At 44.9% G+C, this 19,131-nt stretch overlaps 1 protein-coding gene across 5 annotated transcripts; it reads right to left on the bottom strand.

Moving 5' to 3' along the window:
* Positions 1 to 10,460: 10,460 nt before the first annotated feature.
* On the bottom strand, positions 10,461 to 15,796 carry TMEM106C (transmembrane protein 106C). Of its 5 annotated transcripts, none has more exons than XM_044227947.1 (8): positions 15,737 to 15,796; positions 14,944 to 15,155; positions 13,976 to 14,039; positions 13,318 to 13,477; positions 13,086 to 13,226; positions 12,584 to 12,633; positions 12,059 to 12,112; positions 10,461 to 11,189 (listed from the first exon to the last, which is right to left on the bottom strand). In XM_044227947.1, the coding sequence occupies exons 2-8, from the start codon at positions 15,125 to 15,127 to the stop codon at positions 11,093 to 11,095; spliced, it is 750 nt and encodes a 249-aa protein (XP_044083882.1). In that variant the 5' UTR covers positions 15,128 to 15,155; positions 15,737 to 15,796; the 3' UTR covers positions 10,461 to 11,092. The 5 variants fall into 5 exon arrangements, with proteins under 5 accessions (XP_044083882.1, XP_044083880.1, XP_044083878.1 ...); XM_044227945.1 differs by having other exon boundaries at positions 15,618 to 15,777; XM_044227943.1 differs by having other exon boundaries at positions 15,659 to 15,777.
* Positions 15,797 to 19,131: the final 3,335 nt, after the last annotated feature.

Here is a 19,131-nt window from a genome sequence, read left to right as displayed (position 1 = left end):
AACCAACTTATCAATCCTTTTTTAGAATCTTTAATTTTCATCTTTACAGTCATATTTCATACTTTCATCGTGTTTACCCTTATTTTTGTATATATATAAGTTTTTCCATCTTTAAAATTTAGGGAGGTAGTTTCTCCTAAGAGACCAGAATACACCCAAAATCAAGTGGGTGGCTCTGTTCTATTCATCAGTCTAATATATATACTTTTTTATTTTTTTATTTTTTCCCCGTTTATTCTCCCCCCAGTTTCGGGTCTCTTCTGATTTGGTTAGCATATATTTTTCTGGGGTCTTTGCTACCCTTTTAGTATTTTATTCTCTCATTCAAATATTCTTATCTGGATAAAATGACAAGGTGGAAAAACTCACCACAAAAAAAAAAAAAGAACAAGAGGCAGTACTGATGGCTAGGGACCTAATCAACACGGACATCAGTAATACGTCAGGACTAGAGTTCAGAATGATGATTATCAAGGTGCTAGATGGGCTCAAAAAAAAAGGCATGGGAGATATTAGAGAAACCCTTTCTGGAGAAATAAAATCCCTTTTTGGAGAAATAAAAGAATTAAAATCTAACCAAGTTGAAATAAAAAAAGCTATTAATGAGGTGTAATCAAGAATGGAGGCTCTTACTACTAGGATAAAAGAGGCAGAAGAGAAAAGTAGAGATATAGAAGACCAAATGATAGAGAATAAAGAAGCTGAGCAAAAGAGAGACAAACAACTACTGGATCATGAGAGGAGAATTCAAGAGATAAGTGATACCATAAGATGAAACAATATTAGAATGATTGCGATCCCAGAAGAAGAAGAAAGAAAGGGGCAGAAGGTATATTGGAGCAAATTATAGTACAGAACTTCCCTAATATGGCAAAGGGAACAAGCATCAAAATCCAGGAAGCACAGAGACACCCCCTCAAAAATCAATTAAAAAAAGGTCCACATCCCATTATCTAATAGTAAAACTTACAAGTCTTAGTGATAAAGAGAAAATCCTGAAAGCAGCTCAGGACAAGAAGTCTGTAACATAGAAATATTAGATTGGCAGCAGACTTATCCACAGAGACCTGGCAGCCTAGAAAGGACTGGCATCATATATTCAGAGCACTAAATGAGAAAAATATGCAGGCAAGAATACTATATCCAGCTAGTCTGTCACTGAAAACAGAAGGACAGATAAAAAGCTTCCAGGACAAACAAAAATTTTAAAAATTTGCAAACACCAAACCAGTCCTATAGGAAATATTGAAAGGGGTCCTCTAAGCAAACAGAGAGCCTAAAAGTAATCGACCAAAAAGGAACAGAGACAATATAGAGTAACAGTCACCTTACAGGCAATACAATGGCACTAAATTCCTATCTTTCCATAGTTATTCTGAATGTGAATGGGCTAAATGTGCCAATCAAAAGACCCAGGGTATCAGAATGGATAAAAAAACAAGACCCATTGGGGTGCCTGGGTGGCTCAGTGGGTTAAAGCCTCTGCCTTTGGCTCGGGTCATGATCTCGGGGTCCTGGGATCGAGTCCCGCATCGGGCTCTCTGCTCAGCGGGAAGCCTGCTTCCCTTTCTCTCTGCCTGCCTCTCTGTCTACTTGTGATCTCTCTCTGTCAAATAAATAAATAAAATCTAAAAAAAAAAAAGACAAGACCCATCGATATGCTGTCTGCAAGAAACTCATTTTATTTTTTTTTTATTTTTTTCAAAGATTTTATTTATTTATTTGACAGACATAGATCACAAGTAGGCAGACAGGCAGGCAGAGAGAGAGAGGAGGAAGCAGGCTCCCCACTGAGCAGAGAGCCTGATGCAGGGCTCGATCCCAAGACCCTGGGATCATTACCTGAACCGAAGGCAGAGGCTTTAACACACTGAGCCATCCAGGTGCCCCAAGATCTAACAATTTTAAATATCCATGCCCCTTACATGGGAGCAGCCAATTATATAAACCAATTAGTAACAAAATCAAAGAAACACATTAATACAATAGTAGTAGAGGACTTTAACACCCTCCTCACTAAAATGGACAGATCATCTAAGCAAAAGATCAACAAGGAAATAAGGGCTTTAAATGACACACTGGACCAGATGGACATCAGAGATATATTCAGAACATTCCATCCCAAAGCAAGAGAATACACATTCTTCTCTAGTGCACATGGAACATTCTCTAGAATAGATCATAGCCTGGGTCACAAATCAGGTTTCAACTGGTACCAAAAGATTGGGATCATTCCCTGCATATTTTCAGACCACAATGCTCTGAAGCTAGAACTCAATCACAAGAGGAAAATTGGAAAGAAGTCAAATACATGGAGGCTAAAGAGCATCCTACTAAAGAATGAATGGGTCAACCAGGAAATTTTTTTTAAAAGATTTTAATTATTTATTTGAGAGAGAGACAGTGAGAGAAAGCATGAGCAAGGAGAAGGTCAGAGGGAGAAGCAGACTCCCCATGGAACCGGGAGCCCGATGCAGGACTCGATCCCGGGACTCCAGGATCATAACCTGAGCCGAAGGCAGTCGTCCAACAACTGAGCCACCCAGGTACCCCGGTCAACCAGGAAATTAAAGAAGAAGTGAAAAAAATTCATGGAAACAAATGATAATGAAAACACAACTGTTCAAAATCTGTGGGACACAGCAAAGGCAGTTCTAAGAGGAAAATATATAGTGATACAAGCCTTTCTCAAAAAACAAGAAAGGTCTCAAATACACAGCCTAACCCTACACCTAAAGCAGCTGGAGAAAGAACAGCAAAGAAAGCCTAAACCCACAGGGAGAAGAGAAATAATAAAGATCAGAGCAGAAATCAATGAAATAGAAACCAAAAAAAAAAAAAAAAACAATAGAAAAATCAACGAAACTAGGGGCTGGTTCTTTGAAAGAATTAGTAAGATTGATAAACCCCTGGCCAGGCTTATCAAAAAGAAAATAGAAAGGACCCAAATAAATAAAATCATGAATGAAAGAGGAGAGATCACAAGCAACACCAAAGAAATACAAAAAATTATAAGAACATATTATGAGTAACTATATACCAGCAAATCTGACAATCTGGATGAAATTGATGCATTCATATAAACTACCAAAACTAAACCAGGAAGAAATAGAAAACCTGAACAGACCCATAACCAGTAAGGAGATTGAAGCAGCCATCAAAAATCACCCAATAAACAAGAGCCCAGGTCCAGAAGGCTTCCCAGGGGAATTCTACCAAACATTTAAAAAAGGAAGAATACCTATTCTCCTGAAACTGTTCCAAAAAAATTTAAATGGAAGGAAAACTTCCAAACTCATTTTATTAGGCCAGCATGACCTTGATCCTAAAACCAGAGAAAGACTCCATCAAAAAGGAAAATTACAGACCAATATCCTTGAACATGGATGCAAAAATTCTCACCAAAATACTAGCCAATAAGATCCAACAGTACGTTAAAGGATTATTTGGCACAACCAAGTCGGATTCATTCCTGGGCTGCCAGGTTGGTTCAACATCCACAAATCAATCAATGCGATAGAACACATTAATAAAAGAAAGAATAAGAACCATATGATACTCTCAATAGATGCTGAAAAAGCATTTGACAAAGTACAGCATCCTTTCTTGATCAAAACACTTCAAAGTGTAGGGATAGAGGGTCGCACCTCAATATCATCAAAGCCATCTATGAAAAACCCACAGCAAATATCATTCTCAATGGGGAAAAACTGAGAGCTTTCCCCCTAAGGTGTCAGGAACACACCAGGGATGTCCACTATCACCACTGCTATTCAACCTAGTCCTAGAAGTCCTAGACTTGGCAATCAGACAACAAAAAGAAATTAAAGGTATCCGAATCAGCAAAGAAGAAACCATACTCTCACTCTTTGCAGATGATATACTTTATGTGGGAAACTCCAAAACTGCTAGAACTCATACAGGAATTCAGTAAAGTGTCAGGATATCAATACACAGAAATCAGTTGCATTTCTATACACCAAAAGCAAGACAGAAGAAAGAGAAATTAAGAGAAATTGCACCCAAAACCATAAGACACCTAGGAATAAACCTAACCAAAGAAGAAAGAATCTGTACTCGGAAAACTAGAAAGTACTCATGAAAGAAATGGAGGAAGACACAAAGAAATGGAAAAATGTTCCAAGCTCATGGATTGTAAGAACAATTTATTGTGAAAATCTCTATGCTACCTAAAGCAATCTACACATTTAATGCAATCCCTATCAAAATACCATCCTTTTCTTTTTTTTTAAAGAAATGGAACAAATAATCCTAAAACTTATATGGAACTAGAAAAGACCCCCGAATAGCCAGAGAAATGTTGAAAAAGAACCCCCCCCCCCGCAAAAAAAAAAGAAACCCAAAGTTGGTGGCATCACAATTCCAAACTTCAAGCTCTATTACAAAACTGTCATCATCAAGACAGTATGGTACTGGCACAAAAACAGACACATAGATCAATGGAACAGAATAGAGAGCCCAGAAATAGACCCTCGACTCTATAGTCAACTAATCTGTTACAAAACAGGAAAGAATGTCCAATGGAAAAAAGACAGACTCTTCAACAAATGGTGCTGGAAAAATTGGACAGCCACATGCTGAAAAATGGAACTGGACCATTTCCTTACACCACACACAAAAATAGACTCCAAATGGATGAAGGACCTCAATGTGAGAAAGGAATCCATCAAAATCCTTGAGGAGAACACAGGCAGCAACCTCTTCTACCTCAGCTGCAGCAACTTCTTCCTAGAAACATTGCCAAAGGCAAGGGAAGCAAGAGCAAAAATGAACCATTGGGATTTCATCAAGATCAAAAGCTTTTGCACAGCAAAGGAAACAGTCAACAAAACCAAGACAACTGACAGAATGAGCGAAGATATTCCCAAATGGCATATCGGATAAAGGGCTAGTCTCCAAAATCTATAAAGAACTTAGCAAACTCAACACCCAAAGAACAAATAATCCAATCAAGAAATGGGCAGAAGACATGAACAGATATTTCTGCAAAGAAGACATCCCAGATGGCCAACAGACACATGAAAAAGTGCTCCACATCACTCGGCATCAGGGAAATACAAATCAAAACCACAGAAAGATACCACCTTACACCAGTCAGAATGGCTAAAATTAACAAGTCAGGAAATGACAGATGCTGGTGAGGATGTGGAGAAAGGAGAACCATCCTACACTGTTGGTGGGAATGCAAGCTGGTGCAGCCACTCTGGAAAACAGTATGGAGGTTCCTCGAAAAGTTGAAAATAGAGCTACCCTACGACCCAGCAATTGCACTACTGTGTATTTACTCCAAAGATACAAATATAGTGATCCGAGGGGGCATGTGCATCCAAATGTTTATAGCAGCAATGTCCACAATAGCCAAACTATGGAAAGAACCTAGATGCATCAACAGAGGAATGGATAAAGAAGTGGTATATATCTACAATGGAATACTATGCAGCCATCAAAAGAAATGAAATCTTGCCATTTGCAACATCGTGGATGGAACTAGAGGGTATTATGCTGAGTGAAATAAGTCAATCAGAGAAAGACAATTATCATATGACCTCCCTCCTATGAGGAAGTTAAGAGGCAAAGTGGGGGGGTATGCAGGGTAGGAAGGAAAAAATGAAACAAAATGGGATTGGGAGGGCGGCAAACCATAAGAGACTCTTAATCTCATAAAACAAATTGAGGGTTGCTGGGGTGTGGCGGAGTAGGGATAGGGTGGTTGGGTTATGGATATTGGGGAGGGTAGGCGCTATGGTGAATGCTGTGAAATGTGTAAGCCTGATGATTCACAGACCTGTACCCCTAGGGAAAATAATACATTCTATGTTAGAAAAATAATTCAAAAAGAAATGAGGATGACAGTTGAAGAAATTCAACTGTCACTATTTGCAGTTGACATGATACTATATACAGAAAACTAAACACCCCAACAAAAAATTACTAGAACTGATAAATGAATTCAGGTAAATCACAGGATACAAAATCAATGTATAGACATCCATTAAATTTTTTTAAAGATTTTATTTATTGGGGCGCCTGGGTGGCTCAGTGGGTTAAAGCCTCTGCCTTCAGCTCAGGTCATGATCCCAGGGTTCTGGGATCGAGCCCCACATCCGGCTCTCTGCTCCGCAGGGAACCTGCTTTCTCCCCTCTCTCTCTCTCTGCTTGCCTCTCTGCCTACTTGTGATTTCTCTCTGTCACATAAATAAAATCTTAAAAAAAAAGATTTTATTTATTTATTTGAGGGAGAGAGTGAGCGAGTGAGAGAGAGAGCATAAGCTGGGAGGAAGGCAGAGGGACAGGGAAGTGCAGACTCCCCGTTGAGCAGGAAGCCTGATGTGGGACTTGATCCCAGGACCTTGGGATCATGACCTAAGCTGAAGGCAGATGCTAAACCAACTGAGCCTCACAGGCACTCTGCCATTGCATTTCTGTACACTAATAATGAAGCAACAGAAAGTGAAATTAAGAAAACAATCCCATTGGGGCACCTGGGTGGCTCAGTGGGTTAAGCCGCTGCCTTTGGCTCAGGTCATGATCTCAGGGTCCTGGGATCGAGCCCCGTAGCAGGCTGTCTGCTCAGCAGGGAGCCTGCTTCCTCCTCTCTCTCTCTGCCTGCCTCTCTGACTACTTCTGATCTGTCAAATAAAGAAAAATCTTTAAAAAAAAAAAAAAATTAAAAAAAAAAAGAAAACAATCCCATTTACAATCACACGGAAAAATAAAATATCTAGCAATAAACTTAACCAAAGAGGTAAAAGAGCTATACTCTGAAAACTATAAAGCACTGACAAAAGAAATTGAAGAGAACACAAAGAAATGGAAAGATATGCCATGCATAGGTTGGAAGCACAGATATTGTTACAATGTCTGTACTACCCAAAGCAATCTACAGATTTAATGCAATCTCCATTAAAATACCAACAGCAGGGCGCCTGGGTGGCTCAGTGGGTTAAGCCGCTGCCTTCAGCTCAGGTCATGATCTCAGGGTCCTGGGATCGAGTCCCGCATCGGGCTCTCTGCTCAGCAGGGGGCCTGCTTCCCTTCCCCTCTCTCTGCCTGCCTCTCTGCCTACTGTGATCTCTCTCTGTCAAATAAATAAATATAATCTTTAAAAAAAAAAAATACCAACAGCATTTTTCAAAGAACAAACAATCCTAAAATTTATATGGAACCACAAAAGATCCTAAATAACCAAAGTAATTCTGACAAAGCCAAGCCAAGGTGGAGGTATCACTATTACAGACTTCAACTCATAAAACTCGTAGTAATCAAATCAGTATAGTACGGGCACAATATCAGACAAAAAGATCAATGGACAGATTAGAAAACCCAGAAATAAACCCACAAACATATGTTCAATTAATCTTTGACAGAAGGGGAAGGAGTATCTAATGGGAAAAAGTCAGTCTCTTCAACAGTGTTGGTAAAGCTGGTCAGCTACATGCAAAAGAATGAAACTGGGCCATTTTCTTACACCATACACAAAAATAAACTCAAAGTGGATTAAAGACCTAAATGTGAGACCTGAAACCATAATCATCCTGGAAGAGAGCATAAGCAGTAATTTCTCTGACACCGGCCATAGCAACATTTCTCTAGATAGGTCTCCTGAGGCAAGACAAACAGAAGCAAAAGAAAACTATAGGGACTATATTAAAATAAAAATCTTCTGCACAGTGAAGGAAACAATCAACAAAACTAAAAGGCAACCTACAGAATGGGAGAAGATATTTGTAAATGATGTCTCTGATAAAGGGTTAATATCCAAAATATATAAAGAACTGATACAACTCAACATCCAGAAAACAAATAATCCAATTAAAAAATGGGCAGAAGACATGAAAAGACATTTCCCCAAAGAAGATGTCCCGATGGCCAACAGACACATGAGATACTCAACATCACACGTCATCAGGGAAATGCAAATCCAAACTACAATGAGGTATCACCTCACACCTGTCAGCATGGCTAACATCAAAAACCTAAGAAACAACATGTGTTGGCAAGGATGTGGAGAAAAAGGAACCCTCTTGCACTGTTGGTGGGAATGCAAACTGTGGCAGCCACGATGAAAGACAGTATGAGGGTTCCTCAAAAATTAAAAATGGAACTACCATATGATCCAGTAATCACATGAATGGGTACTTACCCCAAAGTACAAAAATACTAATTCAAAGGGATACTTGCACCCCTACATTGATTGTAGCATTATTTACAAAAGCCACATCATGGAGGCAGCCCAAGTATCCACTGACTGATGAATGGATAAAGAACATGTAGTCTATATACACAATGGAATACTATTCAGCCACAGAAAAGAATGAAATCCCACCATTTGCAATAATGTGGATGGAGCTAGAATAATGCAAAGTGAAGTAAGTCACAGAAAGATAAATACCATGTGACCTCCCTCATCTGTGGATTTGAAGAAATAAAACAAATAAGCAAAGGAAAAGTGAGAAAGCAAGAAACAGAGACCTGTAGAGAACAAACTGTTGGTTGCCAGAGGGGAGATGTGTGTGGGGACAGGGGAAACAGGTGAAGCAAGTGAGGAGTACACTCCGTGTAAGCACTCAGCGAGGTACAGAAGGTCACTACTAATGCACACCTACAACGAATAGAACACCGTATGTTCACTATGCTGAAATTAAAACACAGAATCTTACTGATAAAGGCAAAGAGTAAGAACTACTTTGCCAAGAGGAAGTATTTGGGACCCTTTAGATTCATGTAGAGCTTTTGTAAACAGGCTCAGTCTTTTATTTTCATTATCATTTATTTTCTTAAAGTAGGCTCTACACCCCATGTGGGACTTGAATTCATGACTCTGAGATCAAGAGTCACATGCTCTACCGACTGAGCCAGCCAGGGTCCCACCGAACGGACAGAGCTTTTAAAATAATTTGGTTCACACCCGAGGCTAGAGTTCCTAGAAAAGCTGATCCAGGGATCTCGGGGATTCTGCTCTGGGTAAACTGGGGTTGCAGGATAGACAGGTAAGGTAAACTGTGACCTATATGGGGCCTGGTAAATATCAAAAGCTTGTGATAGTTAAACTTCTAGCTATGATTCTTGACAAACTGCATCAGACAAAACACCATCCTTGGCACATAGCAGGTGCTATGGCTTGAGTTTTCTGGCTTAAGTGAACAAATGGAGATTTCCACCGGGTGTCACTGAAGTCGTTTAGAACAAGAAAGATTAGAATACAGGCCAAGCCAGAAACTACAGAGATTGCTAGTAAAGTCTTACCTCCTAAGAAACACACTCTCTCCAAATCTCAGTACACTAGAGAAACAACAGAGACAGCAATGACGCCCAAGCCAACCACTTGCCCTTCCATTTTGGTGCTGCTGACAGCAAATTATATGCATTTACTCAGTAATTGACAGATAGCATAATAAAATTGGGCAGAACATCCCAAAGTGTCATTTGGGATGCCAGGGATATAAATAGGCACGAGAATTCATATAGCATTATGCAGTCAGATGTGTTTAAAAATTCTAAGTGCTCTCATTTGAATATCGTAGCTGAATTCCAAGGCACTATGTAGTAGACATGTTACTGAGGCACACGGCCATAAAATGTGACTCAGAACGGAGTAACCTTTTCAAAATTACATGAAAAATGGGCAAGCAGCCATCTGGGAAACGGGAAAACGAAAGAGAAGACATCTAACTGTGAACATCTTTGTGCGTTCCGGACACGCTCCATCTGGGACAGTGTCTCAGGACCGGCGACCCGCTCCTGTTCTGCTGCACCCAACAGACATCACTATCCCGTCCAAACACACCGCTGAAGGATCTGGGAGAGTGCTGAAGCTCCACTTTCAACCCCCAGTTTTGGGTTACTCAGTTACGGTCAACATCAGCCAAACAGTCATGAACTTGAAGCATCGTCAGAAGATTCAGAGTGCAAAAATCACAAGGCAAATATTGAGTAACAGGAATGGGAACAAAAACTAATAGACTCCCTGCCTTCATCTGTTGCTTGTTCAGGAGCCCAGCTCAGCGAGTTCTGAAACCTAACTGCTCAAGCTACTCAACGGGATTAGCTGCCGTCATGGGGCTGCAGCCCACTTTCTGGGTGCCAAGAAGGTGGCCACCCATCAGGGAGCTTTCAGCCTCAGACCATGTCCTCTTAGCACTACATCCCATTGGTGGGGAGCAAGTTATTCCTCCACAGGAAAGCAAGCTTCACCAGGCAGGCATCTGCCCTACCTACAGAGTGAAGCGTTCTGTCCTGGGAGAGCAGGGGGGCAGCCTGTCACCATGGGGGCCAGGTGAAGAGAGAAGCAAGGCTGCTGTGGCCGAGGGGAACTCATGGGGACAGGGCAGTCAGGCTCCTTTTCCTCCCTCCCATCCTGTGCTGACCCGCTTAGCAGGCAACTATTCTAGTCCCCCCAAAGTGGCTCCTAAGACATTCAGGTAATCAGGAGACGCAGATGAATCAAAAGCCGGTTTATTTTTCTACCAAATCCTTAATCCATGTTCCAGCCAATGGATGAAGGGTAATCAAGCCTCACATAGACTCTTGGTAAAAACAATTGTAGCTTTCTACAGGAAAAAGTTGTGGGTTTTGTTTTGAAGTTCCTAGGCATTTGTGAACAGGTGCAAAAATTTCCCCTATTAAACGGTCTGTGCTTTCTTAGGTATTCAAACGTTCTCACCCTGCTGCCTCTTCTGGGCAGATGAGTGAGACCATTCTGCGACTGCCGGAACAGTCCAACCTTCATGTCACTCCACGGTCTGCTAACCTAGAACCACCGTAGGGTTTCAGTGTGTAATGCCCCAAGAACAGCTGAAAAGACTAGAATTCAATTCTTCAAACTCGCTCTGAGTGCCTACTATTTGCTGGGCACAGGCTAGGCACTGGGCAGTGATTCTGCTGGTTCTGAAAAACACAGGTGGCGCCACAGAGAGTTCTCCCTGCAAGTGGCAGGAGGATGTCTGCTGGGGATTAAGAGAAACAACTTCTCCTCTACTTCTACCACCTGGGGTAGGTATGAAACTCAGGCCCTGGGAACAGATGTTGTCTCTTCTGGCAGGTGCTGCCATGGAAGAACCAAGAGCAGTTTCTAAACAGCCGTGGAATTTGCTCCACAATCCACATAGTGATGTGTCTCCAAGGAGCTCTGGGTCATGTGGCCAATATATGAAATCTTCACTGAAGTTCTGGGGGGGAAAAAAAACCAAAAAGAATAAATTCGATTTTTGAGACAAAGTAAGAAAAATTGCCTAAATAACTTCTTGCAAGCTCAGGCAACAAAATCCATGAGCCCCAGATGCATTATCTTCATGGTTATGTAACCAGGAAACCAGAATTTCATACATTCACAGAAAGGCTACGTCACGAGGTGACTTTCTCAAGAAGCGATTCTAAACTCAGGACAATTTTACCCCACAGGAAACTTCTGGCATTGTCTGGGGTGTTACAACTGAGGGCAAGGGAAAGCGTTGACTGTTCCTGGCACTTAGCAAGCAGAGGCCCGGAACGCTGTAAAATGTCTTGCTGTGCAAAGGACAGTTCCTGACAACAAAAGACTGTGAATCCTTTGCTGAGGCTGAGAAACTCTGCTCCAGACCCTCACACTTCACACGCCCACAGCAGGTGCTTCTCAACAGTAGATTCCATGGTCAAGATTCTAGGCCAGACCCTGCAGACCCATGACACAGGGTAATTTGTGTGGACAGAAAGCAAGCTGGCCAAATGCTCAGTCCTTACACCTTGAGAACCTTTTCAATTCTTTACTAGTCTCATTAGGATTCTAAAGGGATCACAAAACTAGACCCAACTTCATGGAGAAAACGCTCTAGCTGCCAACTCCGAATTTGGAGATTTGTGATTTGTACACTGCATCTAGGGGATACCCAAGGGTCTACTCTATCTGTGCCTGTAAGGCACTGGGTGTCCCCTCTTTGGTTAGGTGCCTCTGCCTTGTGGTTCACACAGCACCTCCTGAGCAGAGGTGGTGGGGTCACACAGCCTGATGGTCCAGACACAAACACAAAAGGCCAAGGGGACAGGGAGAAGAGCCACGTACCGCAGGAAGATCACTATATTGTGCACCAGGATATCAGGCAATGTGCAGAAGAAGCTACCGAACAGCAAACAGGGAGAGTTTGGTTTAAAAAAAAAAAGGAAAAGAGAAAAAAGAAAAGAAAAAGAATCATCAGAAGAGTGCTGAGTTACGTAGTCAGCCCTACCTGGGGCCCCTGCCCTCCCCTTCCCTTCTGACCTAAGTGCTGCCAAGGCTCACTAGCTCGGAGTCCCCACAGTGTCCATGCACCCTTCCACATAATACGTTTTGTTTTTTTTCAGACCCACCACAGAAATGCTGGAGCTTGGAGATGTTTCTGGTGGCTTACTGTTCTCTTAGAAATTCCAGCACCTCAGTCATTTATCCAACAACACATCCTCCAAATAAACCTCAAGATGGCCAAAGCTTAGGGAACCCACAGGCCAAAGCCTGAGACTTAAGAGAGGACTGGCCCCAATCAACGAGTACACTCTGAATCCCCTTCATCCAGCAGAGAACACACATATAGAGAACAAACACTGTCCTTACTATACATAAGAAAATGGTCCTCCCATCTCAGCTTTCGCAGTAAAATTCACCTGAAAATAAGACACCAGCATCAGTCTGTGGCCAGGCAGGCCTGCCTGACACAGAACAGTACTATTATCAGCAATCCACAGACCTGGGAGCATTCTCCTGTCACATATAAAATACTTCCCCAAGATGGTCCCTGACACAGACTATGTCCCTCTAACAATGTCTGCAACCCCTTCCCTTCTGAGGGGCCAACAGACCTCAGACTATAATACCTCCTCTTCTTGATTTATAGTGAATTGTTTGCTCTTACAAATTCTTTTGTTCCCCTAACACTTAAATGCTGATTTTTCTCCTACTTTCTCATAATTACAGGGCATGTCAGATCTTCCTCACCAAACAGTTCCTACCAATGCAAATGAAATGGAAAGCAAAGTCATGAGGCTACAGCATCCCTGAGTCCCCTACTCCTCCTCTCTGAAGCCCATGGAGCAAGGACCCTAAGAGAACAGCATACCAGTTGCTCGCTCCGAGGTGGAATGAAGGAGACATTAGTGGTCACATATGTGCCAACCACTGTGTTCATGTACTGAACCTGGCTGGACAGGCTGGTCACTGCCACTGAGTAGAAGTTGGAGTTCCTGATTTTCAGGGTGGCCTGCATCAGGGCAAGTGAGAAAACAAGGATGAGTGTTCCGGGTCCGAAACTTGCAGGTGCATCATCTGGGAAGCAAGGCCCTCCATCTTACCGTGATGGCAAGGATGACAAGGGAGTCCTGCTTATTAAATGTGACTTTCACCACTTTGATGCCGTCATCATCCACAAGGACCGAATGTGGAAACAGGAAGAAAACCACCAAACCAGATGCCAGGAGACAGAGCAGGACAGATAGGAGGACGTACTGCTTGCTGGAATGACACAGCACATAACCAGATAGGCAGTCAGATATCAAGGTCCAGTTAGTTAAGATAAAACGCAAAACCAGGAATGAGGGGAAGGGGAAAGTACAAAGAACCAGGAACCACAAACCAGGGAGGAATGAGTGGAGTGGGGAGAAGCCTTTGAAAACACCCATTTGAATGCTATCTGTCATCTGGGGAGAGAAGCTGAAGAGAGGAGCTCTGGGGACAGAAACATTTCTTCACCTCCCATGATACCCCTCTTCTCCAAAACCTTCCAAGTCAACTCTTTCACTTGGCCCTTGGAATGTTTCTAGTAGTTTCCATAACCCCAGACTGTGATGGGGCAGAGATCTCTTGCTTGAGCACATAGTATTAAAGGAAATGGAGAATTTACAAGAACAGATAATAAAAGTTTTCAAAAAGTTAGCTGGTGCTCATAAATATACGGGACTAGGGAAAGAAGGACAGAAGTAAGTATTGATAGGTGAGAGGCATGAAACTCACGTTCTCTGAGGGCGCAGTCTCTGATCACTGTGTGGGATCAAAGCCACCAACTCGTTTACTTGTTCTAGGAAAGAACCGAACAATTATTTTGGTATAAAAATAAATCCCACGCGCTAACGCCACTCTCCTTTATGTCGCACATCAACCTGCCGCCACACATGCTTGCCTGGAATTAGACATTTCTGTGATACAGGTTTCACATTTTGGGCCTAAGGAACAAGAAACAAATCTAGAGAGTGTGCCATAAATTGCAAAACATTAATCCTACCAGGACAGTGACATGGAGGTTGAGCAATCTAGGTTCCTGTTCTAGTATTACCCCATGGCCCGGAGCTGCCGAACGGCCTTGGGGAAGTAGCTGTTCCCTCCCTAGGCCACTGTCTCCTCACGTGTCACAGGAAGGCGTCATGTCCTATGAAGTGGATAGTTTCTAGGGTTCTTACCAGCTGCAAACACCTGTGACTCTCCATCTAAAGTGTTAAGGCTTTCTGAGGGCCAACTTAGTGACAGATGATCTTGTCCTTAGTGGAGGCGCCACTCCTGAGCATCTGTTTTTCTCTCCCCGCTTGAAATATTTCCAGACCTTAGGCTGTTAATGATTTACTACCTGCTTCCTTGAAAAGAAGCTTCCAAGATGGTTCCCCTACAAAGCTGTGCCAGGCCTTATGAGTGAGAGCAATAAAGAGATGGGTCTGTCAACAGATCCCACAGCGTAAAGCAAACTAAATGTTCCAAAGCAAGGAAACAAAGAACAAAAGAGTGGAAGTGAAGAAAGGCTTTCAGATATAAGGAGGCCAACAGAAGTTGTGGAACCTACCCAAATTTATCAAGTCAGCTCAATTGGCTCCTGTCCAGGGCACGGTCTCCGACTATGACAGTACTGCCTAGAAGCAAAGCTCTGCCTGGGAGATGGAAGAAGCCCTGTGCGTACCTTGGGAATCCTTCCCATGATTACCAAAGCCTCTCACCTGTCGGAATGTAGCCTGTCCCCTGGCACGTGAGACAGGTGATGCTATCTCGACCGGTGAACTCCACATATGGAAACTGAGCAATGGCTTCTTCCTGCTCCCTGTCGGCCAGCAGATCCTCCCTGTTCTCTTTCTTTCGCTTGCAGTAAGAGGGGCGAGCAGAGGTGGAATGCTGGGACCCCATAGCTGGGATGTGGAACTTGTGTCATGTCCTAGGGCATAGAGAGGCAAGCGAATGCAGGTTAGTGGCCCCACCGAGCCAGGAGAGAGCAAACTGCTTCTCTGAGAAAAGTGAAAACACAAAAAAGACCAAACTGCCGTTCGTGATTTCAAACACCTGCGCGTGATGATCTACCAGGATCATCATTTTGTAGCAATGCTCCCCACCTCCCTCCCACCTGCTACATAAATCCAGAGGAACAGCAGCCCCTCCGCCAACCGGCCCAGCTCCTCACAGCCCGGGGACTCGGCGCACCCCAGCTCTCACCAGGTCCCAGCCTCGCCCCTTCCCGTCCACTATTTACAAACTCTGTGCTCTCTCCTCGAGAAAACCTTCCCGGACAAACAAGCCCCAAATCAACAACAGGCCTTGGAGCTCCCCATCCCCCTCCACTCCCAGTCCCGGGAGGCGGGCTCAGGTCACGCCCCCTGACAGAGTGACGCTCCGGGCCCACCAGAGTCGCCAAGGCGTGAGCGAACGCCGACGTCCCCAGACCTGCAGGGCGCCGACTCCTGGCAGCTCCTCTCCGGGCCGCACCCGCAGCTACCTGCCCGCTCCGGCAGGTTTACTTGCCTCTTCAGTCCTCGCAGCAGCCCGCACTCGCTGCGCACGCGCCGGAAGACTTACCGCGCCGGGAAGGAGGTGGAGGGAGGGCGGGGGCGGGGGCGAGGAAACGCCGGCTTACGCTCGCGCATGCGCTCTTCGGAACCCAGCTGGCAGGGGGCGGTGGAGAGCGGCTCCCGGAGCAGACTAGGGGAGAGAGGGCGGGCTGGGAGAGAGGGAGACGCACCGCTTCCTCAGAAAGGCTGAAAGGTGCCTGAGTCAAGTGTCCGGAGGTGCGTTGCCTCGGCCTGGGAACGAGGAAGGAGCCTGCAGCTGCCAAAGCCATTCTCAACTGCTGTTTGAGCACAGGGGCAGTGTGGACGCTGAGGGTGTAAAGATGCTTAGAAGACATGGAAACTGCCATTCTGCGGCTTTTAGGCGTCGCCGTCGCTAGTCGTCCACACACACGAAGGCATGCACGGAAGAGGTTAGAGAACACTTTTAAAAGGGTGGGTTCTCTCCCTGCTTGTGCTCTCTTTCTCTCTTTGTCAAATAAATAAAATCTTTTAAAAAATAAAAGGGTGGGTTTCTTTGTACGGACTACCAGGTTACGCTTAACCTGCAGCAGAGGGCAGACATTAAGCAGGTGACATTGCTTAAGATGATGCTGGAGAAAGGAGAGATTCTCATCTGAGCGGCAATGGGGAGTGAAGCTGGCGACCTCCGAGGTCCGCCACCTCTGTATCTCTTTCCTCATTATGTGGGGAAGGCGGTGTGCTCCTGTTGTCTAGCCCCCTGCCCAACTGCTGGTCACAGTCGGTCCACTGAGCCTTTCGAGTAAGAAGAGCTGGAAAAGACATAGTGAATGACACTTGGAAAGACCATAAGGCGGACTTTACTAAAGGGGGCCATGGCAATGGGTATAAGGACAGACGCAGTTCGGACTTGCTGTGGGGGGAAGGGATCGGGCACAGCTCTGAGTACAACATGAGCAAGTAGGAATTCAGAGCCAAGGTGCAGAGTGGGGGTCAGTGCATGGAAAATTACTAAGAGGAAACTTCAAAGGTAATAAGAATTCTGGCTAAACTGACCTGAGAGGATTCTTGCTGAAGAAAGGCCAGAGTGATCAGACATCACCTGGGGGGTGGTGGAATGATCAAGTATCCAGAGTTGGGAGTTCTTGCAAAAACTGGATTCTGCAATAAGCACACAGATGGGCCTATAAGAAGTTTTAGGAACCTGACTAAAGTTTGGTCAAGCAAAGAATGTTTATCAGAAGCAACAAGGAACCATTGTTCCTCTTTTTCTACCTCCCAGCCTGTACCTTCTCTTTCCTGAAATCTGGTCTCCACCTCTCTCTTTGCAAGCTCTATACTAACTTATATTCTTTATTTATACAAATCTTACTGTGTTTGGGACAATGATAGTCTCAGTTAAAAATACATCTCTCTGCCTTTCTTGACATGTGACTCAGTTTGAGCCAATGAGATATAAGCAGAGGTTGCCTGGCGCTCCCTGGAAAGCTCCTTAAAAAAAAGGGGCAGAGACTCAACTGGTCCTTCAACCATCTTCTTCGTGTTTGTAATTTGGACTTAATGTTGGAGAGAGGGCAGCCGTCCTGTGACCACAAGGCAAGAAATGCATGTTGCAGGAGGCTGGGTAGGAGCATACAAGGAGCCTCAGTTCCTGTGGCATTTGGAGCCACATTCAGGCCCTGGACTACCTATCTTATGACTTCTTATTACATGAGAAAGATAACCATTCCTCACCAAAACTGTGTTTTGTGGCGTGTCTCTCTCTGTGGGATTTAATCTTAAAAGATACAGACACAGGGGCATCTGGGTGGCTCAGTGGGTTAAGCCTCTGCCTTCGGCTCAGGTCATGATCCTGGGGGCCTGGGATCGAGCCCCTCATCGGGCTCTTTGCCCGGCGGGAAGCCTGCTTCCTCCTTTCTGTCTGCTTCTCTGCCTACTTGTGATCTCTCTCTGTCAAATAAATAAATAAAGTCTTGAAAAAAAATAAAAGATACAGACACAGACCTAGCTAAGGGTAAAGCCTGTGATGGCTTTAATCACACACTACAGAGGCCATGTTTAGGTTTCTATCCTCTTCTAACAACTGCCCTTAGTAGGAGGGAGGCCTCTTTCCTGTATGAGGCCTTTCTCCCAAGTTCAGCTTTCTAATCTGAGGACCCACTTCTCTTAGGGAATTTACCTGGGGAATCTGGGGAATGAGCCCACCCTCTTGTCACCCGGTGTTACCTCACCTTGAGGCCTCTGTTGGAACCCTGCCAAGGACTGATGTCCACACTACAGATGGACCTTACAGAAGGCCCCAGCTGTCCCAGTTGCAGGGACACTGAAGAGGCAGCAGCCTGATTTACACCAGCTTAAGAGGAGGGGGAGACCAAAGGAAGATGGAGGGCTGTGGAAGGGAATGGATGGGAGGGAATGGGCCAAGCACTTGGGCCTGTGGTAAGGGTAGAAAGGACTTCGGGTGGGTAGGGGCTGTGAAGGGGCCCTGGGGACTTAATCAGCAGAACCCCTGAGACTTTCTCACAGTCAGCTTCCAAAGTGGGCCTGGTACAGATAGACTATGTTCTCCATTGTGGCTCTCGTATCTCCTTGTCTCCCCAGCACCCAGCTCAACACCTGCATAGTAGGCCGTCAGTAAATGTTTGCGGAATGGCTCAGCCTGAAGGCTGACCGGCACAGCCTGAGGGAGTAATCCCAGCATCAGCCTGTGCCATCCGGGAGGCGGTTTTAATTGGGCAGCACATTCCTGAGGAGACACCCATCACTTCTCACCTTTGCCTGCCTTCCAGCTTTGTCTCACCATCCTGGTTATGAGCCGTGAGGTTACTGTAGACATGAGCTCACTGGGGCGCTCCGGGTGGGCCAGGGCAGAGCAGGGCCAGCTGGGGATCCCCGCATGCCCAGCCTCTTCCATGTCTCCATGTGCTCTAGGTAGCCCTGGCTACCCATGCCGAGAGCAGGAGAGGCCCCAAGAGAGAGGCGGAGGCAGGGGACTGGCTCTGCTCTGCTCCGAACCACCCCCCTAACCCCCGACATCCTGGGCCCGGACCGTACAGGGGAGCGTTTGGGACTCTGGCAGCGTCCCTCTGCACTGACACAGAGGCTGAGGGTGTAGAGCTGGGAGCGCTTCATTCTTCTCCCTTTTGGTGGGTCTTCATTCTGCTCCCTTTATTCCACACACAAGTGAGCTTGCTTGAAGTTATGTGAAAGAGTCGGCACTTGCTTCTATGAGCCCAGGAAACAGGCCACCACCATGTCACGTTCTCTCATCCTCGTACAGTGCGCCACAGGCCTGTGGTTTGGGGGATGTAACTGCTTTCCTGGGGCCGGGGTGTCTTTGCCTGGGCTGGCAGAGCTGGTGCCCAGGGACCAGCAGGCCTGAGGCATAGT

Source organism: Neovison vison, chromosome 12 (assembly GCF_020171115.1).
Source record: "Neovison vison isolate M4711 chromosome 12, ASM_NN_V1, whole genome shotgun sequence".
NCBI lineage: Eukaryota > Metazoa > Chordata > Mammalia > Carnivora > Mustelidae > Neogale > Neogale vison.
The sequence above is the reverse complement of the archived record's forward strand: the minus strand, read 5'-3'. Positions and strand labels throughout refer to the sequence as shown.

Excerpts from the sequence above, each read along its gene's own strand:
- TMEM106C (XM_044227947.1), bottom strand. The coding sequence starts at position 15,127 with ATGGGGTCCCAGCATTCCACCTCTGCTCGCCCCTCTTACTGCAAGCGA. Across the intron at positions 14,040-14,943 it reads GACAGGCTACATTCCGACAG|AACAAGTAAACGAGTTGGTG; the intron begins GTGAGAGGCTTT and ends GTTCTTTCCTAG. Across the intron at positions 11,190-12,058 it reads AATATAGTGATCTTCCTGCG|AACTTCAGTGAAGATTTCAT; the intron begins GTACGTGGCTCT and ends TTTCCCCCCCAG.